Consider the following 25,348-nt stretch of genomic DNA (forward strand, 5'->3'; position numbering starts at 1 on the left):
ACACACACACACACACACACACACACACACACACACACACACACACAGTAGAGCTCCAGGCTCAGCTCTATGGCCTACCAGCTCTTCAGTGCTGAGCGGATCATTCTTGTGTGTCTCGGTTCACTTCTCAAGTGCATACGCACTGAGCCTTCCAAAAACCACCCTTGTCTGACCTACCACTGGGCCCAGCGTGAGCATGGCTGAAGAGACGTTCTGTAAAAAGCGGGGTGTGGTTTGGGGCTATTAGAGATGAGGCCCTTTCCTGGCTTCACGACACCCTTTGGATACAAAAGGAACTGGCCAGGTATAAATCCTGGCCCTTTCTCATTCAAAGAAAGGCTCCCACTTTTCTCCCCACCCTCCTCAACCCTACCGGGGCATAGAACATATACGAATAATCCCAGCACTTGGGAGGTAGAGGCAGGAGGATCAAGAGTTCAAGGTCAACCTCAGATACGAAGTGAACCCAAGACAAGCGAGCACATGAGACTGTCTCCAAACAGCAACGGGGCTATTGAGAGGGCTCAGCTGGTGGAGACACTTGTTGCCAAGCCTGATAACCTGGCTTCCATCCCTGGGACCAACACTATCGAAGGAGAGAGCTGAACCTGCAAGTTGTTTGTTGCCCATCACACCATGGCACAGGCCTGTGCTCATGCGCATACATAAATAAATAATGTACTAAAAAAATAATTATAAGAACTCTCTCCTGTCAAAAATCTCCTCAAACTCAGGTCTCCCAGGCTCAGAGGGCATGGGTAACCCCTGAGCTGGAACCTCAAAGCCTAAGGCCTACCTTTAAGACTGAGGCACAGGCTGGAGAGATGGCTCAGTGGTTAAGAGCACTGACTGCTCTCCCAGGGGACCCGTGTTCAATTCTCAGCACCCACATGGCAGCTCACAACTGACTGTAATTTCAGTTCACACAGACAAAAACACTGAGGCACACCCCTTCTCACAGATTCCTCTGCTTCAAGAGTGCACTGACTGTCCCCTGGGAGAGAAAGGGAAGCCTGAAGCTGTAGAATGGAATGTGAGGTAATCACCCAGCAGCTTCTTCCACGGACCCAGCCAGCCTTCCGTGCCATTATCACCTGGCACCGGAAGCTAGAAGGCTGCATCTGCCAGGCAGCAAAATCCTCTGGTGGGAGAGGAGCCAGTAAGCCAAGACCTCAGCAGCTCCAGACAGACAGCATGAGGTGGGTACGCGGTGGGGTGGGGGGCGGCTGGACCCCAAGTTCACCATTATATATCAGGCCAACCGCCAAGGAGAGGCCTCCTTTGAAACGTCTGCATACAGATCACTAAGCTCATCCTCTGTCATCAGATGAAAGACAAAGGGCCGCTGACCCCAAAGCCTCAACTGGACAGCCATGAGTAACTGTGGACTGTGCACAGATGCCTGGCCCATGCCTTAACACCAAACACTGTAAACTGACCAAAGCCCAGAGCTCTCCTATGACGTCACACTCACCTGGAAGAAAGGAGCCCAATTTCTTTTGCTTTTTAAACAATTTATTATTTTATGCACATTGGTGTTTTGCCTGACTGTATGTCTGTGGCGGCATCAGATCCCCTGGAACTGGAGTTACAAACAGCTGCGAGCTGCCATGTGGGTGCTGGGAATTGGACCCCTTCCTTTTGGAGAGTATAAAGTGCTCTTAACCAACAAGCCTCTCTTCGGCCCCCAATTTCTTTCCTTTTCTTTTTTCTTTTTCTTTTACAGTGCTGGGAATCGAACCCAGGGCCCTGTGTGAGGCAGGCAAGTGCTGTTCCACTGAACTACTGCCCCAGCCTGGATACCCATTTCTAATGTACACAGAAGCGCCATTGAAGCTGGCTGCTGAGACACCTCAGGAGTCTCAAAGCAGACAAGCATCCTCCCTGCCTCACCTCCACCCCTACTCCCAAGAAGGGGACACAAAGGAGCCAGTATGTCCCCTGAAAGAGAAGCCAGGCATAGTAGTCTCGCTCCTACTTGAGGCCTCCATCCCTGGCCACAAAGCACCTCCCAGCTCCTTGTGGGTGATGCGAGAGGTTCCCACTTGTTACACAGAGCCGCTGACTGAGGAAACCCGCATAGCACAAGCGATGACAGAAGCCATTCCTCTGGGTACTTTAAGCATCTGCCTGGGCTGCAAGAAGCCAGAATACCAACTCCCTGACTGAACCTCAGCATGCTGAGAGAGATGGTGGCCCTGAACCAGGAACGACCCCCTTAGGACAATCCGCGTCTGGGCTACAAGGGTTGGAGAGGAGTTCTCCATATTTCTAAACAGCAGCTGCAAGGCTGAGACCTGTTTAGAAAAAGTGATCCTTCGGGGCTGAGGCGCAGCACAGTGGCGGCCTGGTGCCACAAAAACAAAACAAAACAAAAGACTGAGCTACAGAACAAGGAAACTAGGAAACTAACCCTAACAGTCAGGGGAGGCTGGCACCCAGCGCTCCCTGGGAAGAGTTCTCAGGACCGGCCAGCAAGCTGTTTCCAAACATTCTCTTCTCTCCACACCTCAAAGATGGTGGGTTAGCAGGGACCGGGGCTGTCGAACTGAGTGGATAAGGAAACTGGCTCAGGAAGGTTAACTAACAGGCGCATGGCCACGGGGGCCGTGCAGCCGTGCAGCCATCGTGGAGGGCTAGAATAGGAGAAACAGGTTCCCCGGTCAGCAGGTAATCCTTCCCCCACGTGGAGGCTGTGTAACGGCGGCGAAGACCCACCCAAGTTTTCAGAGCCCGTCTAATGCCTCAACATCAGTCTAGTCAGCGACAGCTGCCTGGCTCTCCTCTCTCCTCTCCAAGGACCTCCCACTCCGTTTGCTCCTGTTACATCTTGGACTTATTGTCCCTCATATTCTGGAATGTTCTACTCTAGCGCTTACCCCAACGATGTCTTTCATTAGACTTCATGTGACAGGAAGCTCTCCATCTTGTCTCCTTCCCAGCTCCCGTCCCAAGATACTTCCACCCTTAGACGTGGTGGAAGAGTGATATTGAGTGCCCTTAATACTGACGGTACCCTCTTTCTTCGCGCTGCACCCCCATTTCAGACTGACAAATCTTCCTTCCCAGCCGGGCATGATAGTACATGCCTGTAACCCCAGCACTCAGGAAGGAGACTGAGGCAGAAGAACTGAGTCTGCAGCCAGCCTGGGCTACATAACAAGCTGGAGGCGTGCCTGACCTATGGCCAATAGCCTATCTCAGAGTAAAAATAAAAGAAGCAAGAGAACCTCCTCCCCGCTCCATGTAAGAGTTTTCTACCATGCTCCTTATAAATGCAATTTCCTTTTGAAATATAGATTATTTCAAAAATTATTATTCAAAATTATTCAAAAATTATTATTATTATTATTATTATTATTCAAAAATTACAATATAATCTAACAAAGGGGTGGGGGAGACTTTCCTGTCCCTCCCCCAATGGTCCTGACTGACAGGTCTCGACTAAGGTCCAGGAAACGGGAATCTTAATGGACAACCTTGAGTAACCTGCCTCCCCCCACACTTGATCTACCCTCCACCATATGACTCTGAGAGCCACCCCAGCTCTGCCTTCCTCAGGATCCCTACCCCACAATCCGGGGCCCTGTTTTCAGAAGTTTCATGCATACTTAAGCAAGGTCACACGTAACCCCGCTAATTCAAGGCCTAGACAAGCAGGGGCTCCGAGGGGTGCTCCCCTGTGCTTCCCGCTCCAGGCATGCCTCAGTTGAGGCAGGCAAGAGAGACAGGAGTGTGGCAAGCCAAAGGGAAGGGGCTAGTGCAGCCCTAACCCTGCAGAGGGCCCTTCCTGCCCACTGCTGTTTGTGCAGCATTCCTGGATGGGAAGCGGCCTAAGCGCCGAGAAGAAAGGAGGATGGAAAAAATGACATGCACAGAGGGCTTCCTCAAACCACTGATTAGCTGTGGCGGCAGCAGCGCCAGCTCCACCGAAGCGCCAGGGGGGCTCGGCAGGGCAACTGTGCACTTGGCAGTGAACTTGGAGAACCGGGGATGGAAGGCTAACCCGACAGGCCATAATGGTAGGGCTTCCCTGCTAAGCAGATAGGTGCCAGGGAAGAACGGAGGGGCGGGGTGGGCAGCGCCTCCAGGGCAAGTAAGGGCCTGAACCAGCAACCGCAGCCCGGCCTACCAGCCAGCCACATGGCTCCAGCCAGAGGCAGTGTGCCTGGGCACGGCAGCAGAGAGGCGGCTACTGAGGTTAGCGATGCAGAGGGAGTTGAGGGACACAGGCCAAGGACACCCAACACTGCTTAACCCCCTTTCTTCCCGTCAGGAAAACACCAAAGCCTGAGTCCCTGGCCCTAAACTGCTCTTAGCCCCAGTCTGAGAGTCCTAAGTAGCCAGTCTCCATCCCAGACGAGGCTCACGGAAGCTGTGCTGGCTTAAGTACAAACGAGCGCAGGCGCACGCGCGATCCCCCCCCCCCCCCAGCTCCAAACAGGAGAGTGATCCCGAACAACGCAACAGCTGTTGAAGCTGGCAGAGCAAAGCCTCCCTCTATGAACCAAACGGGTCCTGAAAAGTTGTCCTCCGACAGCTTTCCTTGATTTAAAAAAAAAAAAAAAAAAGATGCCAACTCCTCCAGAAAGAGTCTAAAAGGGTCTAAAACTCACATTATTAAAGGTTGCACACACTCAGAGTTTGCGTACCTCAGCAGGCACATTTCTTAACAAAATCAAATCCAAATTAAACCCGAAGTGCCATAACCTAAAGGCACTTACCACCAATTCAGATGACCTGAGGCTGGTGACCCTGGGGCCACAGGGTGGAAGGAGAGAACCACACCCGAAAATTGCCCTCTGACCTCCACAAATTCACCCACAAAGACAATAAAGAAATAACAAGGTAATACACGTATGAATCATGCCAAGAAGTACTCACAGAAACAAAGTTATTTAATACACATCTAAAATCTTCACATTCTATACAAAGTCTCTGCCCACTTACACAGTCGCCATAGGAGGTTGAAGAATTGTCTGCACAAGACTTCTAGAGATCTGGGATGACATGAAAACGCAGATCACAACCGAACGTGGTCTCCCGGGTTTGTGCTCCCAGCGCTTGAGAGGCTCAGAAAGGAAGACCATGCGTGTGAAGTCAATCAGGCCTCCAACCAACCAAACAAACAAACAAAAACCCATTTTGTGATTCTGACATATTCACTCGAGAGTGCTGGTGTCACCTGGTTTAGGGCTTTGAGTAGCAAAATTATAGAATATCTAGGTCCACACACATCCGTACATAGCCTCTTGGGGCAAGACAACTTCCCACACAGAGGAAGCTGTCCGTGCCCAGAACTCTAGGAGGCCACATACAAACCACACCAAAAATCAGAAAAGCCAGGCAGGGAACAGGAAGAGAGGGCCTGTTCCCTTGATTCCACCACGATGGAGCAGAGGACTACCAAGCAAAGCGGCCTCAGAGAGGCTATACTGGACACACACACTCCCACGCCCGACCCAATGCCCAGGATGAAAAGGGAGGTTCAACTTTGCTAGCCTTCTCCTTCTCTTTTCTAATTGACCTACATAAGCTTCTGTGCTAGAGGAATTCTACAGGGGAAATCTAACGAAGACGAAAACACAGAAGGTATATATACTAAGATGGAGAGAGTCCATGATAGCTCAGTCGGCAGACCGTTTGCCTAGTATGCTGGGAGCCCTGGATTTGAACCCCAGTACTGCACAAAACTGGGCATGATGACATGCCTGTAATTGTGGCACTAGTAGAGTACAGGCAGGAGGCTCAGAGGGCTATCCTTGGCTACACTGCAGGGTCAAGACCAATGCAGGCTACATGAGAACATACATATCTACATACATGATACAGATACAGACAGAGAGATAGGAGAGAGAGACTGAGAGATTGATTCTACAGGCTGGTTGCTCTGGGAAGATGTAGAGCTGGGTCAGGCAGAGGAAAGATGAGCAGAGGCAAGAGAACTGAATGGCCCAGACTGGAGAGACACAAGTATGTTTTAGAAGACAGCAAACAGACCAGCTGGCTAAAACAGAGATTTTCAGCAGATGAGACACATTTATTATCAAAGATTATTTTAAAGCTAGAAAGGTGTATTGGGCGGGCTGGGCAGTGGTGGCACACACTTCTAATCCCAGCACTCAGGAGGCAGGTGGATCTCTGAGTTCGAGACCAGCCTGGTCTACAGCGCAAGTTCCAGGACACCCAGGGCTACACAGAGAAACCCTGTCTCAAAAATAAAGAAAGAAAGACGTGAAGAAATTTGCCTAGATCACAGGACCATAGCCTGAGCTGTCAATCAGTCCCTGCTGCTCTGCCCACACCCTTGTCTGGGAATGGTGTGAAGAGTTACCTTGCCTTCCCACTGTTAAAGCCACCACTGATAAAAGCAAGTACCAGTCTGAATCACAGAGTGTCTGGGAATCCAATCCTCAAAACAGCATACCCCAGAAAGTAAGGCTTCAGTTCCCACAGAGATGCAAAAGCCTAGAGGTGCAGGGACCAGGATGGGAAACAGGAGCAGGTAGAAATCACAGCTGACCACATAGACCACAGAGACGGCTCAGCAGAAAAAGGTACCTGCCATCAGGCATGATGACCTGAGACCAGCACAGGGAGAGGAAAGAACAGATTCTAGTCAGTTAGCTGTCTCCTGACCACCACAAGTGCACTGTGGCATATGAACTTGAGCACACACGCAAATAAATGCAATAAATAATTTAACAACATTACAACAAAAAGAATCCCAGGTTTGGGCCAGGTGTGGTCCTACTATACTCTAATCCCAGCACTCTGGAGGCTGAGGCAGGAGAACTATGAGTTCTAGGCCAGGGAGGGCTGTCTATGGCCAGCCTGGGAGCACATAACAAGACCCTGTCTCAAAAAGGGGTAGGGGGGATTCCAGGTTCCCAACTTTAAGCCTTCTCTTCCTCTCTTCACTGTATTTACCACACCAGGGATCTCTAGGTTTGGAAAGTAACTCATAATACAGCATAATTGCTCAAACTTCTAACTTCAAAACCTGACCAGGCTGGGTCCCTAGCCCCGGCCTTGTCAGCAGTGATGTCTCCCTCACAACTTCAGTTTAATGACACAGTTCAATAACAGGATGGAAAAAAGTGCTGTGATCTATTAAAAACCCCTTGGCCCCTGAAGTCATGCATCGGGGTAGGTAGAGTCCCCGGATTTCAAGAGAAGAGCAGGCACCTCAGCTGAAATAGTTTATGGCACACGGATAGCTTCCACACCAAGGCACATTTGGTAGAACTGATTTAAGGCTCCCATTAAAATGTTTCTTTTCGGAGTACAAGATACCCACAACTCCCTCTTGTCCAACTTCCTGCCCACACACACCCTCCCCAGGACACCCACCACAGACGTTCGCATCTCAAACATCAGAGTCCTCATAGAAGAAAGCCAGCAGCTCAGTGTTGAGCTTTGCCCTCGACTTCAGAAAGCTAAACCTCAGCAGCAAAGGCAGTCACATCCAGCAGAGCCACACACCAAAAGCCACCAGCCGGCCCAGGAGGCCTGTGAGCTGGGGCTGCTTGCCCATATGGCTAGGCCCTCATCCTGGCTGCATTAAAAAAAAAAAAAAAAAAAAAAAAATTCCATACTTCCTCCGGGAGCAGATGTGGGACTTTGCCATGAGCAATAACTACCATAAGGAGCATGGAGCGACTCCAGAAACACCAGCAAGAAATTCCCAGGATGAGTTCTGAGCTATGCTTACCTCTTATTTTTATTTTTTATTTTTTTTAATAACTGGGAGTGGGAGAGACTCTCATTCCCTGGCCCTCAACAGCTAGTTGGGAAGATGACAGCCCACATTCTCTGCCCCTGCCCTCCTGGCTGGAACTCTTCTAAAGGACCTGTTAAATGACCAGCTATGACCCGGACAGAATGTCCGTGTCCCCCCCCCCCCCCCCCCCCCCCCCCCCCCGAGAGGGCTGTTTCACAGACCACCACTTGCGGGTTTGTCTTGGAAGGTGAGGAGGAAGGAGTCATTTGGTCCTTGCTGATTGGGACCAGGAGGCTGGGCATTTGGGTAGCTCGTCGATTTCCGGTTAAGTTACTTAGTGGTGACTGGCTCTCAGGTGTGATCAGCCAGGAAAGAGAAATCTGCGGGACCGGGGTGCCCCTTGTTTGCCCTGGAGATGCGGGCCACACCCTCACCAAAGTACAGAGGCCCTCCACAAAAAGCCGGAGTTGAGCTCTCTCTCTTCTCTTTTTTTTTTTTTTTTTTTTTTTTTTGCCTTTCTGCGCGTAAGAAGAGAGAGGTTTCATTCCTCCGAGAGCACGGACAAGATGGAAATCCAGGAAACAGCAGAGCAAAGCCCGTCCGCACCTTGGCAAGCCGGCCATGCCCGATTTTGGCAGCGGCCTTCACACATTAGTCATCACTACAGCCTGGGACCCTCCACTCTCGGGATATGACCCTGGCACCAAGTGGGCTCAAGGCTCGGGCCTAGTTGGAGGGGGAGATGAGTCTAACCTGCCCTCACCCTCAGGACCCTCTGGGGTTCCAGCTTTGCCCCGGAACTTGCAGTGAGGGACCCGGGCGCGTCGGGCCGGCATAGGTAACAAAGCTCCACGCCAGGCGCGCCCCAGGTCAGGTTGGTCGGGATCGGGACCCAGGCCGGTCTCCTTCACCTGGACCCCAAGGCCCGGGGCACTCCTGGGTGTCGGCACCCTCTCACGGGATGGGAGGGCGCTGCTCCCCCAAAAAGGAGCTCGCAGCAGTACTCGGGAGCCGGCGACTCTGGGCAACGCTCGAGCAAACTCTCGGCTCGGGCGGGGAGAACTCGCAGCAAACCCGCGCCCCCGCGCCCTAATGCACCGCGTCGCCACCGCGTAGGGGGCGTCGCCAACCCCGGGTCCCGGAGCCCCCAGAGAGCCTCTCCACCTCCCCAGTCGCCCAGCCCACCTCTCCAGAGCCCTTCCAGCCCCCGGGACTCCCGCGCTTCCCAAAGCCCAGCTCGGATCCGCCTGGTTCTCGGGAGACTCACCGGCCAGCAGCGGCAGCAGCAGGGCGCTGAGCAGAGGCAGCGGGCGGGCTCCCATCCTGGCGGGCTGCAGGGGGCCGGCGAGGTACAGGGCGCACGGCGAGCGGGCGCGCGGACCGGAGCGCGGGGGCCGCTGCAGCAGCTGCAGCCCGAGCCCGAGGCGTCCGGAGCTGGAGCCGCGCGCGCCCCGTCCCTCCAAGCCCTCGCGCGCGCCGCCGCAGCCGCCAAGCCACGCCCCCGACGCCCCCTCCCCTCCGTCTGCACGGCGCCCCACCCCCTGACGCCCCCCCCCTTCCCCGCCGTCGCGGGGAGGAGCTGGCAGTTGAGGGAAGGATCTGGAGAAGGATGTGGGGACAGTGGAAGTCTCACGGGAGGGCCAAAGACCTGGGTAGTCTGTCCACTGGGACGCCAGGGAACCAAAGTGACTCTCGGGATTCCGTGTCCCCTTAGGGAAGATGGTCTCTATGGACCTATCTGGAGGTCTGGACCAATAGTTTGCCCAGTATTCTCCAAGTTGGTGGAGATAATATGCAACCCAAAGTGCTGGGAGAGACAGACCAGCAGGGTGTCGCCGGTGGCCACAAAGAAGACAAGGAGGGCATAACCGTGGTGCCCCGCGGAACAGATGTAGCCGGAGAGGGGGGAGGGGCGTGACTGGCGTCAGCTTTGGCACTGGACAAATCTGAACCCAAGGTAGAAACACACTGGGCTCTGAAAGCCAGGGAAAGCTATTAAACAGACATTCATCCCAAGTCCATCTCCAGGCAGTCTGGGCTGTGTCAGGGCATGGCCAAATCTCCAGCTGTGGGGAGGCCCAACACAGCCCTTGCTCCAGGCACCCTCCACCCCCAGCGCCACCACCCCCACATTCTTTCTTTGTTGTGAAAGCAGCAAGGGGTGTGGGAGGCGGGTCAGGAGAAGTCAAGCTTTAGAAGATGGGCCCCAGCTGCTGACAGGCCTCCAGGATATGCAAGAGAGGATGGATAGTGCCTTGTCCCCCTTCTGGCTCTGGAGGGCCCCCCAGGCCTGCTTAGACCTCCCTTCCCCCAAGCAGCTGGGAGGAGGGAAGGAAGCCATAGAGGGCCTCACAGGCAGGAGAAGTGGCGCCAGGACTCCAGGGTCCTGCCACATGGCCACCACATGTCCCTGACATCCCAGTCCACAGCACCTTCTTCTTGTGGGCCTCCTTCCCCATCCCCCAGATGCCTTCCTCCAGGCCCTGCTGAAGAGGGTACAAACACAGGGAGAAAAACGGGGGAAAGCCAAGCATTCAACCGTCCTGCTGCCCCATCTGCCACTGCCCTCACCCCTAACGCGCCCATGCTTCCGCAAGACCCACGCAGCAGAAACGTTACCTGATTCTTTTATTAAAGAAACACTGTGAAATACATGGACCTGGAGTGAGGCAGCAGAGGGCAGGGGATGGAAGAGGCCAGGGCAAGGCAGCTCAGCTGTCCAGCCCCAAACTCTGACAGAAAAGCCAGCAGCAGGCATCCCTGAGGTGCATACCTGCTTTTTAACCCACCTTGGGAGCCTCAGTGAACTACTTAGAGGACCCTCCAGGTAGAGAGCACATCCTGAGGGCCCTTCCAAAGGGAGGGTTCCTGAGGAAGGGGCCTAGACCCTAGAGGCAGCAACCTTTCATTGAAACTGCTCCCTCTTCACCATCCCATTGGGTTGGGAAGAGACAGAAGCAATGGGGAATGCTGTGAGGGCTGTGGAGATCCAGCAGAAGTTGGGGGTTGGAGGTGAATGTCAGCTGCTTGAAGAAAGGTCCATCGTGCTGGCACTGAGGCCCCGGGAAACCTGAAAGAGACCACCAGCCACACATCGCTGGGCGCTCCGGAGCCTGCCTGGCTCGCAACTGCAGTCTCTCTCTGGACCAAGGATGGAGCCTCTAACCTCACCCTAAGCTCTAAGACTTCGCTTAGCCACAGTCTGCTGGAGGAACTGCCTGGAAGAAACTCAAGAATGCAGGCTTGTCCTGTGAATGAGCTGGACGAGAGGTCACCGCATTGAAGTAGCATTGCTGTTTTCTCAAAGGGGAATTCAATGCTTTTTTTTGTTGTCCCTTTTTATTTCCTCACGAAGAAGACCTCAAGGTAAGGAGTATGACAATTATACCCAACAGAACCACAAGCAACTCTCAATCATTCTGGAATTGTTCCTAACCCCAAAGTACCAGTTTAGAGAGTACCGGTGGCTGGTATTCTGATTAACTTGCCACTGAATTGTCTGGCCTGAAACTCTTTCTCTTCTTTTTTGGTCTTTTTCACTGTGTCGCCCTGGCTGTGCTGGAACTTTGAAAAACCAGGCTGGTCTCAAACTCAGAGATCTGCCTGCTTTTGCCTCCCTAGTTAAAGGCATCTGAGACTGTCTCTTGGTGCCTAGCACCTCCTATACCATGCTGTCAGCCCCCTCCTGAAGGGCTTCTGTCTCCCAGACCACCTTCATTATGAGTGAGGCTTCTGCCTTCCCAGCTGCCCCTGGGGCTGCCTTCTGGGAGTCCTGCCTCCCTCACCACCAGCAGCGTGCCCCTCAGCACTCTCACCTGGAGTGGGGCTGCATTCGGTTGGTTCAGGTAGTTCAGCGAGGCTGCCCGCTTCATGTTGCTGCTACAAGGGAGAATGAGAGAACCGAGGTCAGCCACTGTCCCTCCATGTCGGGCACTTCTAGGACATTTCTCCAGCACCAAGAGGAGCTGCAGGCAAAGGCTTGCTGCCTGCTTTGTCACACCTCAGGCTTGTCACGTACCTGGAAGGCCGAGGCTCAGTCCCTTGCAGCTTCCTGACCAGGAGCTCGCTGCTTCTACGGAGCACATCCCGGATCTTGCCCAGAGAGCCACTCCTCTGCAGGGTGCCGCTGCCATCCTATCAGGAAGAACAGGCATGGGAGCTGAGGGGTTCCATGTGGCCCAGCTTCTAAATCTACTCCTGCCATTTGTTCTGCGCAAGACCTCATCCCTGGAGACCACGACAGAAAACAAGAGCCCTGTCGAAAGCAGATTCCCAGGGATCGGCCTGAAAGGATGGACTACCTGATGGGGACAACACAACCAACGCCCTGCAGAAACCTGGGGGGAGACAGCCTCAGGGCTTCTCAGTGCCCGCAAGGCAGCACAGGCCAGTCAGCAGCAATGAACAGACTTACCCCTGACCACTCCACGGCCACCGACACATCTTCACCTCCCTCGAACTTCACACTGTCTCCAGGGCCCTCCTGGGCGGTCCTTCTAGCATCTCCTTCCCCAAGCAGCTCTGCCACCTTGGTCTGACTGATGGGGTCAGTACCCTGGAAGAAGATGGAGGAGATGCTAGGAAGATGGCTCAGCTGTCAAGGCACCGGCTGCTCTTCCAGAGGACACAGATTCCATTCCCAGCACCCACAATGCCTGTAACTCTAGAACCAGGGATCCAGTGCCCTCTCTGGCCTCTCTGAGCACTGCACGCATGTAGCACACAGGCACACTAGCAGGCAAACTCCCCACATGCATAAAGTAACATGTTTAAAAGAAAGAGTCCTGGGAGAGAAGACCGGAAGTGGAGGGCATTTCAGAGCGAGGCCGAGACCTGGTGCAATGGAAACTCTCTGGACTCTACAACAGTGACCCTAGGGAGACTCCTAGCAATGGGAAAGACAGAGCCTGAACCGGTGGCCATCTTCTGTAACCAGACAAGGCTTCCAGTGGAGGGGCTGGGACACCAACCCAGCCATAAACCTTCTATCTACAATTTGTCCTACCTATAAGATGTGCTGGGGTAAAGATTGCACAGAAATTGTGGATGTGGGCAACCAATGACTGGTCCAACTTAAGACCCATGCCACGAGTGGGAGCCCACACCTGTCACTGCCTGGAGGGCCAGGAACCAGAGGCTGGACAGCCCAAAGACCTAGGATAGAACCAAACTGACAGGGATTAAAAAAAGCAATGAAATGGTTCCTAATGATACTCTGCTATACTTGCAGACCAAGCCTGACACAGTCATCATCAGAGATGCTTCATCCAGCAATGGATGAAAGCAGATGCAGAGACCCACAGCCAAACGTTAGGTGGAGCTTAGGGAATCCCGAGGGAGAGGGGAAGGAAAGAGTGTAGGAGCCAGAGGGGTCAAGGACACCACAAAACATGGCCCACAGAATCAAATAACCAAGGCTCATATGGTCTCACAAAGACTGAAGTAACAATCAGGGAGCCTGAATAGTTCTCAGGAGCAAACATGGTGTAGCTTGTTCTTGGGGGATTCCCAGCAGTGGGAGCAGGGGCTGTCTCTGACTCTTTCACCTGCTCTTGGGACCCCTTCTCTCCTCCTGAGTTGCCTCATCCAACCTAGTCTTTTTTTAGCTTTTTCTGAGAAAGGGTTACTCTATGTATCCTTGGCTGTCCTGGACTCACTTTGTGGACTAGGCTTGCCTCAAACTCAGAGTGATCCACCTGCCTCTGCCTCCCTGAGTCCTTGGATGAAAGGCCTGTGCCACCACACCCAGTTTTTACTGTGTCCTGTTATGCCATGTTTGGTGGATATTCCTGAGAGGCCTACTCATTTCTGAAGAGAAATGGAGGAGGAGGAGATCTGGGGAAGAGGGGAGGTGGGGGATGGAAAGGAAGGAGGGAGGGGAGACTGCAGTCAGGGTATAATATATGAGAGAAGAATAAATTAAGAAAAAAAAAGCCAAAGGAAGGAGCTGGGGCTTCACGTCCCTCAACTGTCAGGACGCAGCTCTTGAGAAGGACAGAGCTCCCCCTCCTTACTCTACCCCTTGCTCAGCTCCTGGGCAACATTTGCTTTGTGTGGCTCTAGCACATCCTTACACAGACTTACCCGTAGCTATGGCCCAGAGTGAGTGGACAACTTACTAAGTCAGCTGAGACCTGTAATAGGAGAGATTCTGACTGGGGCCTCTCCTCAGCCCCACCTGCTTAGTCCATACCACGCCTGCGAAAAGCAAGAGTTGCCCTTTCATGGCTCTATTGGAATCCATTTTGTGTTGTCTCCATTTGTCACTGGCGAGTATTTGAAGGTGTTGTAGGGAGGCAGCAACTTACATCAGGTGTTCTGTTTGGCTGTACTTCACATTGCTTTGTTTTGTTTTTCAAAACAGCGTTTCTCTGTGTATCAAGCTCTGGCTGTCCTGGACTTGCTTTATAGACCAGGCTGGCCTCAAACTCACAGAGATCCGCCTGCCTCTGCCTCCTAAGTGCTGGGATTAAAGTCTTGTACCACCACTCCTGGCTGATCATGTTGTTTTCTGTAAGACAAAGTCTCACTATACTTACTTAGGGCAACTTGGCTAGACCGGCTGGCCAGCACACCCCAAGGATGGGAAAGAGACACACACATTACTACAGCATGAGTGAGGAGGTCAGAAGACAACTTTGTGGAGTAACTTCCCTCCTTCCACTTTTATGTGGGTTTCAGGGATCAAACTCAGGTCATCAGGATGGCACAGCAAGCACCCTTACCCACTGAGCCATCTTACCAGCCCAGTTTTGTTTAGTTTTGAGACAAGGCCTTTCTCTGTAGCTTAAGCTAGCTTAGAACTCATTATGTCACCCAGGTTAGCCTCAAACTCACAGTAATTATTTTGCCTCAGCCTCCTGAGTACTAGAATTACAAGCTTGAGCCACCATACAGCTATGAAAGGAATCTTGAAACTGTATTCTGACATAAAGGGCAAGTTTGGAGTGAGAGCATTCTTAAAAACCACCACAGCCACAGGGCCACCTCATCCTCTCACCACATGCACAAGACACCCAAGCAGTCCCAGAGTACCCTGTCCCCAGGCCCTGCCTTTTTGGCCTTCCCACTATGGACTTCTATGTTTGTTTGAGACAGGGTCTTTTTTTTTTTTCACTCTATATTTATTGGCTGAGCAGTGGTGGCATGTGGGAGCAAGCAGATCTCCGAGTTCAAGGCTGACCTACAGAGTGAGTTCTAGGACAGGCAGGGAGACAGAGAGGAGCCTTGCCTTGGGAAGAGTGCATTCGTCTCATTTTAGGTGTATGTGCAGCACACCATTGCTGGTACCTGTGGAGGCCAAGAGGTGGCATTGGACCCTCTGCAGCTTGAGTTACAGGCCACTGTGAGCTGCCTGATGTGGGTGCTGGGAACTGAACCTGGGTCCTGGGCAACAGCGGCATGCTCTAAATTATTGAGCTGGCCATCCCTGATGCAGGGTCTTACTAAAAGCCATGGCTAGCCTGGAACTCCCTCCTATCTCAGCCTCGCAAGCACCAGGATTACAGAGATGCACCCTGCCCTGTGGGGTGGCCTTCTGACCTGTTTCCGGGAACGCAGGGCACATTCCTCCAAGGTCTCAGCCGCCTCCAGCTTGCCCTGGCGCCTGTACAGAGCTCCTAGGTTTCTCAGAGTAGTGTTCACTGTGGGGCTGCAGGGAGAACAATCCAGAAGTGGAGGGAGAGCATAGCCCAACAGTAAAGCACTTACCAAGCATGCATGGGCCCTACGGACACCTAAGAGCGACACAAACAAAAGACCAGAAAAGAACAGGAGAGGGGGCAGAGAAAAGGGTGAGAGAAGGTCAGAGGGACAGAGGGACGAAGGCTTGGGGTCAGGAGCCTGGCCAGAGGAGCCTCAGAGACCAGACCTCCAACCCCTGGCAGCTCACCTGCTCACTTTGCAGGCCTTGTACCACCCTCCGTACTCTGCATAGGGGGTGCCGCTCTCACGGTGTCGGCTCTGGGGATGAGAATACAAAGACGCTGGGTGCAGCTGGGCTCGGGGCTCAGGGGCAGACTAGGTTGGTTGTGCATTGAGGGCTGGGACAAAGAAGTAAGCAGCTAACACAGGATCCCCAGGCTGGGTCCCCTACTCACTTTGCTCATTTCCTCCCGCTCCTCAGCATGCATCCAGATAGGCTTATGGTCATCTGAGGGTGATACATGGAGTGAGGAGGTAAGAGAACAGATCTGGACACTGCATAGGGAGTCAGGGCCCACTGGCCAAAGGAGCTGGACTGAAGGGGTGTGGCTGTCCCTACCAATCCACGTGTGGTCCCGATCCAGCCCCCTTCCCAGACCTTACCACTCACCATCCACAGATCCAAACTCCTGCACATGGGCACGGGTCAGGATCTCTTTGTACAGAGTCTCGGCCTCAGAGTACTTGCCCTGCTTTAGGTAACAGGAAGCCTAGGAGACAGAGTGGCAGAGACATGGGACCAAGAGATGGAAGGAGGCTCAGCCAGACTCAGGGTTCCACTTGGTGTCTGTTCCCACTCCGCTCCCACTAGGATGGGGGACCTGTGGCAGCAGAATGAAGCAGCCCCTTCAGTCTCAGAGGCAGCACTAGAGACAGGCACCAAGTTGGCAAAGGAATGTACTCCATTCTGATGCTTTCTGAGTCCACGTAGGAGGTCTTTCCCTCCCCCTCCTTTTACCCACCCATCTCTTCCTTTCTTACCAGGTTATTCTTGGTCCGAGCTACATTTGGGTTGTCCGGCCCTAGCTGGCTCTCATAGATGGCCAGTGCACGCTGATAATAGCGTTCCACTGCCTCGTACTTGCCCTGGTTTTGACACAGGAGGGCCAAGTTATTCAGCTGTTTTGCCACATCTGGATGGTCAGTGCCCAAGACCTGAGAAAGAGCAAAGAAGCAGACACACGACTGTGATTAGTGTGTGTGCACACGTGAGAAACAGAACAAAAAAGATGAAAGAAGAGAAGTCAGCAGCAGAGAGGGTGGGAAGGGCTGGGGAGGATGAGGAAGGGTGTGGGCACCTTTTCTCGGATCTCCAGCGCCCGCTGGCACAGTGGCTCTGCCTCCTTGTATTTACCCCTTTTGCCATATAGCACGGCCAGATTGTTGAGTGTGGCAGCCACCTGAAAGGGAAGGCCAGCCCCCATCACATGCCAGCTCTGCAGAGGCTGAGAGAATCTCCAGCTCTCTTCAGGCCCAGCAGAGCCCAAGGCAACAATAAGAGGCAGAGACTCTGTGTTGGTGAGATGGCTCAGCAGGGAAAATGCTTGCTGCCAAGCCAGCGGACCTAAATTCATACGCGACAGGGAGAACCATCTCCAGCAAGTTAGCTGTCCTCTGACCTCTGGATATTTCCCTCCTTTTTTCCCTTCCTTCCTTGTCTCCCTCCCTGTCTTTCTCCCTCCCTCCGTCTTCCTTCCTTTCTTCCCGCCCCCCCCCCCCCGTAATTACTTTAAAAAGGAAATAGATATTCTACCAGCAGAGCCAGAGGCTGAAAAGGGAGAAACTACAAACAGAATGGCTGGAGTTCCAAGGGGGTGAGGGTATCGCCCTCTAGAGGGACTCCTAAAAATTTTTGAAGATGATTTCTGGCTGCAGTCCAGTGCTTATAGCAATGGGAAACAGGAAAGCCATGGTGGGTTTTTGTGCATGTGTTATGGGGCTCTGGCAACTTTGGAACATGCTGATGGACCTGTGAGCATGGGGTGAAAGCACTGGCATCACTGGGGTGGAGATCAAGATCCCCGTGCTGCTGAGATGCAGCATACCTGCCTAGCTAATGTGACACCACAGGGAACTGTTCTCACGAGGTCACCTCATTCCTGAAGATGCTATTGTCCATTTCCTTGACTTTGACAACCCACTGAATGCCTAGCATTCTGTTTCTACTCAAAGCTATTTCTAGAACCTTTTCTCTTTAAAACGTTCTTAATGACATATGTGTGTGTCTCTATATTTGGGGATGTACACGTGAATTCGGGTACCATGGAGACCAGAGGTGCTACATGCTGATTGTTGTAAGGCACCTGATGTGGGTTCTGGGAACCAACCTATGGTCCTTCGCAAGAGCAGGACACTCTCTTAACTGCTGAGTCATTCTCCAGCTCCTTTCATCTTTCCATCGCTTTTCAGAGAGCTTTTAAACTTGGGCGTGTTGTGTGTGTGCGTATACACATGCACACATACATGTATACGTAAGGACAGCTTACAGAACTCAGTTCTCTCCTTCCACCATGTAGGCTAGGGACTGAACTTGGGTCATCACGCTTGGTAACAGGTACTTTTACTGGCTGGACCATTTTGCCAACCCAAATTTCTAGAACTCTTCCTTTCTTATACAAATAAATAAGGTCTATGAACACTTATAATAATGTTGTGTTTTAGACAAGGCGTGGTGGCACAAGCCTTTAATCCCAGCACTCAGAAGGCAGAGGCAGACAGATTTCTATATTAATTGTTCAATAAATTTCAAGAAAAAACGTCATAAAGAGTCAGAAGTCTTGGCTTATTGACTCAGGAGAGACTGCTTCCCTAAGATTGGCAAGGCCTGCTTCAGCCCCAGTTCCTAAAAACACAAGGAAAGGGCAACAAGAAAGGATAAATGTGGTCAGAGTATTCTTTCTTCTTTTTTTGATTTTTTTCAAGACAGAGTTCCTCTGTATAGCCTTGGCTGTCCTGGACTCTCTTTGTAGACCATGCTGACCTTGAACTCACAGAGTTCTATCTGCCTCTGCCTCCCTGAGTGCTGGGATTACAAGCGTGCACTACCTCCCCCAGCTTGGTCAGTGTATTTTAAATATGTGCATGAATATGTACTAATTTGAGGCTGGAGAGGTGACTCAGAGGTTATGTGAACTGGCTGCTCTTCCGGAGGACCCACGTTCAATTCCCAGCATCCATACGTAGGATATGATGCTCTCTTCTGTCCTCTAAAGGTACTGGACACACATGGTGCACAGATATATATGCAGGCAAACTATCCATATACATAAAATTAAAATAAAGGGGAAAGGGATATTTTGGGGAATAAAAAGGTCACAATTAAACCTGTGATTCTGTGCAATTACTGTACACCGTAAAATGTAAGCAGCATAATAAGGAGCCCCAGGGTCTCAGGGAACTGAGGAGCACTGAGTTCACTGGACAGAACCTGAAAGTTCTCAAGCCTCCTTCCTAAGTGCCTAGTGAATGGACTGATAATAAGGAGCTAGTGCCTAGTGAGTGGACTGATAATAAGTTCTCAAGACTCCTTCCTAAGTGCTGCACCAGAGGACTAAGAGACCAAGACAGCAGAGACAATGGGAAGGGAGTGGGCTGGGAATACTGACGGCTGGGTGGTCCCGGCCCAGGGTGCTCTCCCGGATGCTGAGGGCATCATTCAGCAGATGGGCAGCCTCTTTGTACTTATTCTGGTCCCTGGGAAGGAGCAAAATTGACAAGCGTTAGCATGACCTCTGTCCCCATGCCACCTACTTTCCTCCCTTCCTTGGAGAGAACTGAGGTACACTTGAGAGACTAGGGACTGCCCTGAAGTCAGGAAGCATGTTGGGACAGAAAGAAAGCTCCATGACGCACACTAGGCTGCAGAACACTCCCATCCCAAGAGGAAGCCACGAGTCCTCCGAAGCAGGAGCCAGAAACAGAGTGAGACACACATGCTCTCTCCAGAGAGGCCTGAGAGACGAGTATTCCCTGAGGTCAAGGGTTTGGATTGCAGAAATCGAGGAATCTAGTGTGGGGGACAAGCCCTTGCAAGGTATATCTGGGAGGCTCGGCAGAGAGGAGGGGAAGGTAGGAGAGGAGCTGCTTCAGACAATGGAGGAGAGTGGTGCTCACCGGTACACCAGAGCCAGGATGTTGAGCATCGTGGCCACATCAGGGTGCCCTCGGCCAGATGTGCGCTCCAGGTCCTCCAGCGCTTGCTTGCAGAGCGGCACGGCCACCTCATAGCGGCCCTGCGCTGCATACTGGATGACCAGGTTGTGCAGGGTGCGCAGCCTCGCAGGGATCTCATAGCCACCCTGCTGTGCCGCCGCGGCACCTTGACCACGGGACACTACCTCATCCCAAAAAAGACAGGGCATTTCCTCAGAGGACTCACTCTTTTCCTTTACTGCCCGCCCGCTCCTCTGCCCACCCTTTGTCTCTACGCTGCTCAGGCACCACCGCTGTTCTTTTAAGCACACTCTTGAACCTGTGTCCACCGCAATCCCGTTTAGTCTCTCGGTAAGTCACTCAACTAACATGCACCCCATAAACATATACTAGGGCTGCCCAGCAAAGCAAGAGCACAAAAAGCTCGAGGAATGCACGCAGCTCCAGCCCAGGGTTATTCTCTGCTAGGCTGGAAATTTACTAGTCGGACCAGCATCACTTTCATCTTGGTAATCCTAGTGCACAGCACACTTATTAAATGCTGATGGGTACGGGGGAGGGGAGGAACTCAAGCCCTGGCCAGACACCTGCCCAGGCTCCAAAAAGGAAGTAGAGAACGTATCTCTGGATGTGGAGATCCTATTGAGAGTGGGCCATCAGCCAAAGCAGCTTCCTGCTGCCCTCATCAGTCTCCATCCCCACAGGCAGACTCACAGCCATTGCTGGAGTCCTCCTCCTCCTCATTGGGGAAGAGGTCATCCAGGGAATCCTTGGTGGCATCTCCTTCCTTCTCCTCCTGGAAGAGAAGGGACAGCATGCCAGCCCCAGTGGCCTCTTCAGGAGTTCTAAGCCACAGAGTCACCTACCATTGGGGCCAAAAGCCTCTGCCTCTGGAAAAGACCAGTATCTGACCCAGCCATGCGCAGGCCTTTTTAGATGTAAAACCAGGGATGTTTTAGACAAAACCTCATGACTCTTACCTCTCATCCAGAAAGTTCTCTCTCTAACACCCTTATTCTCCTTATTCCCTCTCTCTCGCACTCACCTCTTGTAATTACAGCCATGCCGTGCATTTACCCTGATTATATGTCTATCCTGTCTCTCCTGAGGGGAAGGAGCATGTCTGCTCTTACTGACACGTACTCAAAGTGTCTAGCTCCACCTCAGCTCACCATCTCCCTTTGCTTAGTGTGGGCTTGGGGCACAGCCCTTACTATCTGACATATTTTCACTGGAAAATACACTTTTTTTCTTCAGGGATGGCAACCTTACTCAGAGACATCAAACCCTCCTATCAGCCTCATCAGTGTGTTCCAGGCAAATTAGCTCTTCACTGTCCCTGGCTAGAATAACACTCTAACGCCGGGTCTTAACTGTGATAGCCCATCCAGGCCAGAAAGAGCTTCTTTCCCCACATCATCCTTCAAAATCCAGCACAACTCCTAACCAATCAAATGAACACACTGCTCTGACCACTACCCAGTTCTCTACCCTGCCTCCTCTCTGGACTGTGCTGACCATCCCAGCCCCCGGGCCCCTATGTGGAAGTCCCTCTGCTCTGAGCCACATGCGCACTGTGCGCCTGCTGTGTCCTTGCGTAAGAGCCCAGCTCTGCACAGATGCTATAAGCTTGGAAAAGCAGGTACTTTTCCACGGGTCTCCTCCTCTCTGCACTCATAAGGCTCAGTGGGGGCTGAGTTCACACACGTTGAGAGAAAATTGTCAGGGAGTCTCCCGCTAATGTGGGCTGTGCTTCCCCTAACTGCAGCCCTTAGGATTCTGGGTTTGAGCTGCCCCACTGTTTGTCCTGCCTCACATACTGTTAACCGTGAGAACAAGAACGGTCGCCCCACTTTCCGGGAGAGTACACCGTTCATTTAAGTTGACCGAACAAGTCAAAGTCGTTTTCCCCATGCTTCATCTGGAGTTGGTATCACGGTTGACAATAAAATTCTTCCAAGCGGGAATGTGTCAGGTGTGTCTCACAGGCATCTCCTGTGGAGTAGCAAGACAGCTGCCCTGCCTGTGGTCCCAGCAAACCCTTGCTCACATGCTCACCATGCTGTGCCCGTCCTCACCATGCTGTGCCCATCCTCGTCGTACTGGCGCAGCTGCCTCAGGAACTCCAGATGCTTCTTTTCTTCCTCCAGCTGAGCCACGGCCTGCTCGCTGTGCTGAAGGCGCTGCTGCGTGCCTGCCAGCTCATCCCGGAGCCACTGGTTCTCCTGGCAGAGCCGCCGGACTTGAGCCCGCAGCTTCTGCTTCTCAGACTCCACCGTGCTCAGGTGGCTGGCCAGAGCCAGCATCACCTAGGTAGGAACAGCATATGAGCTCCAGTCTTTTGGATAAGAGAATCCGGGGGACAGAAGGCCTTCTGAGAGATGGTTAGTCTGTCTGGGGCAGGCATAGAAGAAGCACCAAGCAGGAGTGGCAACAGCTCTACCATCAAAAGAGACTCCGAGGGGCTGAAGCTGTACTTCTCAGCCTTCCTAATGCTGTGACCCTTTAATACAGTTTCTAATGTTGTGGTGACCCCCCAAATTATTTTATTGATACCTCATAACTATGATGTTGCTGTTATGAATCATAACGTAAATATCTGATATGCAGGAGATCTGATGTGTAACCCCTGTGAAAGGATCATTTGAACATCCCCCCCAAGGGATTGCAACCCAGATGTTGAGAAACACTGGGAGAGTACTAGTTGCTCTTCCAGAGGAGCCCAGCACCAGCATGTTGGCTCACAACCACCTGTAACTCCAATCACACGTGATCCAATGGCCTCTTCAGGCTTCTATGGGTATCGGGCATACATAGTCATAGTCATACATGCAGACAAAATATCTAGATACATGAACTAAGTGAATTAAATTAAAAAAAATGACACTCTAGCCAGCTGTCACCACCTCCAATGTTTTCATCAGATGCCAAACCACCAGCTCCCACCTAGACAATGGCAGCCTCTCACTGGTCTCCCTAGTTTGTGCCCTCATTCTCCATCTCTCCTCAGACATCCTAATAGCTCCCATTTCCCTCCGTGGAGAAGCAAACACCCTAGAACAGCCCAGGGGCTCCACACTGTCTGTCCCCATCTCCGATGGCATCCTTCCTCCTTAGCATTCTACTTTGTCGCCTCACTCATCATTTGCTCTACACAAAGCCACAACAGGCCTCTGCTAAGCACTAAGTTCTCCAGTCAGGCTCTAGGCAAGGCTTGGGATCCTGTTTATCCCATCGCTTGCTCCCTTTACCTCAAATCTTTACTCAAACGTTAGCTTTTGAGGCTTTTATGACTACTTTATGTAAAACTGCATCCTCTTTCTATTTCTTTCCTTTCTTTTATCTTTGTTCTGTCCTTAGCGGTTATCACTCTGACACAGTAAATCATTTACTTATTTACCTGTGTCCTATCTGTCTCTCCCAGCTACAATATCAGCTCCAAATGGCAAAGAATTGTCCTGTTGTGTTCTGTGAGCTCCAGCATGCAGGGGAGTTGGCATACAGTAGGCACTTAATATTTAATGAATGAATAAATCCAAGTTTCTAAGACAAGGTGACCCCAAACTTGTATCAGGTAACTGAGCCTCTGTGGACTCTGGCACACTGGCATCACCCCTGACTCTCACCTGGGCTTCACTCAGTCCCAGTTCGATGTTCTCCATAGACCGCCGCAGCTGCCGGGCCTTCTCATGCACCAGCCCTTCTTCATGGCCTCCCTGTTGCAGACACTCAATGGTGTGGGACAGGCTCTGCAGCACAGCCTGGTGCTCACTGTGTAAGGCCTCCAGCCCTTGGCTCACCAACCTGGTACTGCCCAAGATCTCCTCTTGGCTGAGCCGGTGCCCTGCAGGCTCATCCCGCTGCCCCAACACCAGGCCTGACATCCTGGGCTGGAGAGAAACCACAGAGTTCAGCCGCTAAAGATGAAAGACACAGCTAGAGAGCGGCAGCAAGCCAAGTGAAGGGAAAAGAGTATGGAGGACCCTGTGGCTGAGCTGATGAAAGAGAATGAGTAAAGAGGCGGAATTCCATGGCACCTAACGCAAAACTAAGGTGAGGGAGAGGGATGAACTTGAATAAAGATTTAGAGAACAAACAGGTGTGCTTAAAGCTAGAGCAGTTTAGGACTTGGCAACTGGAGAGAGAACATAGATTAGAAAAAGGAAGCATTATAAGGATTATAGTGGGCATTCAGAAGAGCTGAAAAAGGAGCAGGAATAAGGAAAACAGAATCTGCCAAGCAGTGGTGGCACACACCTTTAATCCCAGCACTCGGGAGGCAGAGGCAGGCAGATCTCTGAGTTGGAGGACAGCCTGGTTTACAGAGTGAGTTCCAGGACAGCCAGGGCTACACAGAGGAAACCTGTCTCAACACACCAAAAACAAAAACAAAAACAAAAAAAAAGAAAGAAAACAGAATCCGTGTAAAAAGCAGTGAGCAATTAAGGGATGGGACCCAATGTTAGGGGAGAGAGAGAGGAAAATAAAAAGAGAGAGAAACAGAAGAAGCCTTCCTGACAAGGCTCTGGAAGGTTGAAGGTCTTCAGGCTGCTTCAGCAAAGGAGCTAAGGCCAGTAACTCCCAACCTGCTAAACTCCTTTCCACCTAACCTTCAGGCCTCACGTGCCACCCCCCAGAATTTTGACGTCTTCCTACTTCCTCAAAACTCATCCGCGAAGTCTCCTTACCTGTGTAGAGAGCAGAGCCCTTGGCTTCAGGCAGCTCCCAGGCCAGAGCCCGGAAGAAACTCTGGACTGCAACTAAGGATTCAGAGGGCTCCGCACTGCCCAAAGTCCAGAAGTCCGGCAGTCCCACCCCTTCTCTCTCGCCGCTTCGCAGCCACCCAGAGGACCTGGCACACAGCCCCACCCAGGACAAACACCCTCCCTCCTCCTGCCTACAGGTTCTTAGAGACTAATCCTAATGTCCCTTATTCTCCCTCAACTCGGTTCTCTTCATTCCAGGTCTAAGCCGTTAGCATTCTCCCAATAAGGGAATGAAGGAACTGATTTAATCTGAGACCTGCAGCAAAGGGTGTGCCTGCGAAAGGCTGAGAAAGGAGACCTGGTTAGGATTCCCAACTGGATTACTGCAATAGCCTCCTTTCATGGCTTTGTCTAACTTAATCACCTAAAAGGCATCTTAAAGGTGCCTCTCGGGCGCTTGATGGTTCAGGAAAGCGTAGCAGATCTGTTGAGCACTTTCGGGACACAGAGAAAGGCGCTGAGCGCCAAGCACCCTAGCCTGGGGGTCTGCGATCCAGGAGCGTCTAAGGTTGCTAACCTGCCCTGAGGGGACAGGGTGAGGACAGAGTAAGACAGGCAGGGGCTGAGCGGAGGAAGGTGTGCGTGAGGGCAGAGTCGCCGACCTAGACCCGACAGCGGGCAAGCTCGAGGTCACGGAGTTAGGGGATCCCAAAGGGGGCGGGGCAGGTTGTCCTACTGTCTGTCTGGACGCCGAGAGGCGGGGAAGAATCGCGGGGGGCGGAGTTTTTGAGTCAGTCCAGAGTTTTGTGAGGTTGGTCGAAAGTGATTTATTCATCTGTCCCGGAGTGTGGGAATAAGAATTGGTGCAATCTTAATCCTCAACCCCAGGGGTACTCCCAAAGACTCACCTGCAGTCTATTGGTCCGGCTGCCGTCTTGGTGGGTACTGCCCCTTTAAATTCATCATGGCTGCTGCTCGAGGCAATTGTTTTGACGGCTCTGAGGGGCGGGGCTTGTCCTCCAGTCACGGGACTACAGTAGCCGCCGATGATTGGCTGAGGACC

The 25,348-nt window shown here is 52.3% G+C and overlaps 2 protein-coding genes across 3 annotated transcripts in view; both read right to left on the minus strand.

Annotated features, from left to right (window-relative positions):
- The window catches only part of Ptk7 (protein tyrosine kinase 7 (inactive)), a 60,984-nt gene extending 51,791 nt beyond the window's left edge, over positions 1 to 9,193 (minus strand). Inside the window, exon 1 of the mRNA XM_055613031.1 lies at positions 8,991 to 9,193. Within this exon, the coding sequence (XP_055469006.1) occupies positions 8,991 to 9,045 (55 nt within the window). The 5' untranslated portion in view covers positions 9,046 to 9,193. The remainder of the gene's footprint in view (positions 1 to 8,990) is intronic.
- A 1,141-nt stretch (positions 9,194 to 10,334) lies between these two features.
- On the minus strand, positions 10,335 to 25,276 carry Klc4 (kinesin light chain 4). Of its 2 annotated transcripts, none has more exons than XM_055613037.1 (16): positions 25,194 to 25,276; positions 23,206 to 23,469; positions 21,658 to 21,888; positions 20,294 to 20,375; positions 19,541 to 19,760; positions 19,033 to 19,120; positions 16,726 to 16,827; positions 16,409 to 16,582; positions 16,038 to 16,137; positions 15,823 to 15,875; positions 15,615 to 15,685; positions 15,266 to 15,374; positions 12,138 to 12,278; positions 11,742 to 11,857; positions 11,539 to 11,602; positions 10,335 to 10,793 (listed from the first exon to the last, which is right to left on the minus strand). In XM_055613037.1, the coding sequence occupies exons 2-16, from the start codon at positions 23,461 to 23,463 to the stop codon at positions 10,743 to 10,745; spliced, it is 1,860 nt and encodes a 619-aa protein (XP_055469012.1). In that variant the 5' UTR covers positions 23,464 to 23,469; positions 25,194 to 25,276; the 3' UTR covers positions 10,335 to 10,742. The 2 variants fall into 2 exon arrangements, with proteins under 2 accessions (XP_055469012.1, XP_055469007.1); XM_055613032.1 differs by lacking the exon at positions 25,194 to 25,276 and adding an exon at positions 24,268 to 25,089.
- Between the last annotated feature and the right edge of the window lie 72 nt (positions 25,277 to 25,348).

The sequence above is a fragment of the Psammomys obesus genome, unplaced genomic scaffold (assembly GCF_907164565.1).
Source record: "Psammomys obesus unplaced genomic scaffold, mPsaObe1.curated_primary_1811, whole genome shotgun sequence".
Classification (NCBI taxonomy): domain Eukaryota; kingdom Metazoa; phylum Chordata; class Mammalia; order Rodentia; family Muridae; genus Psammomys; species Psammomys obesus.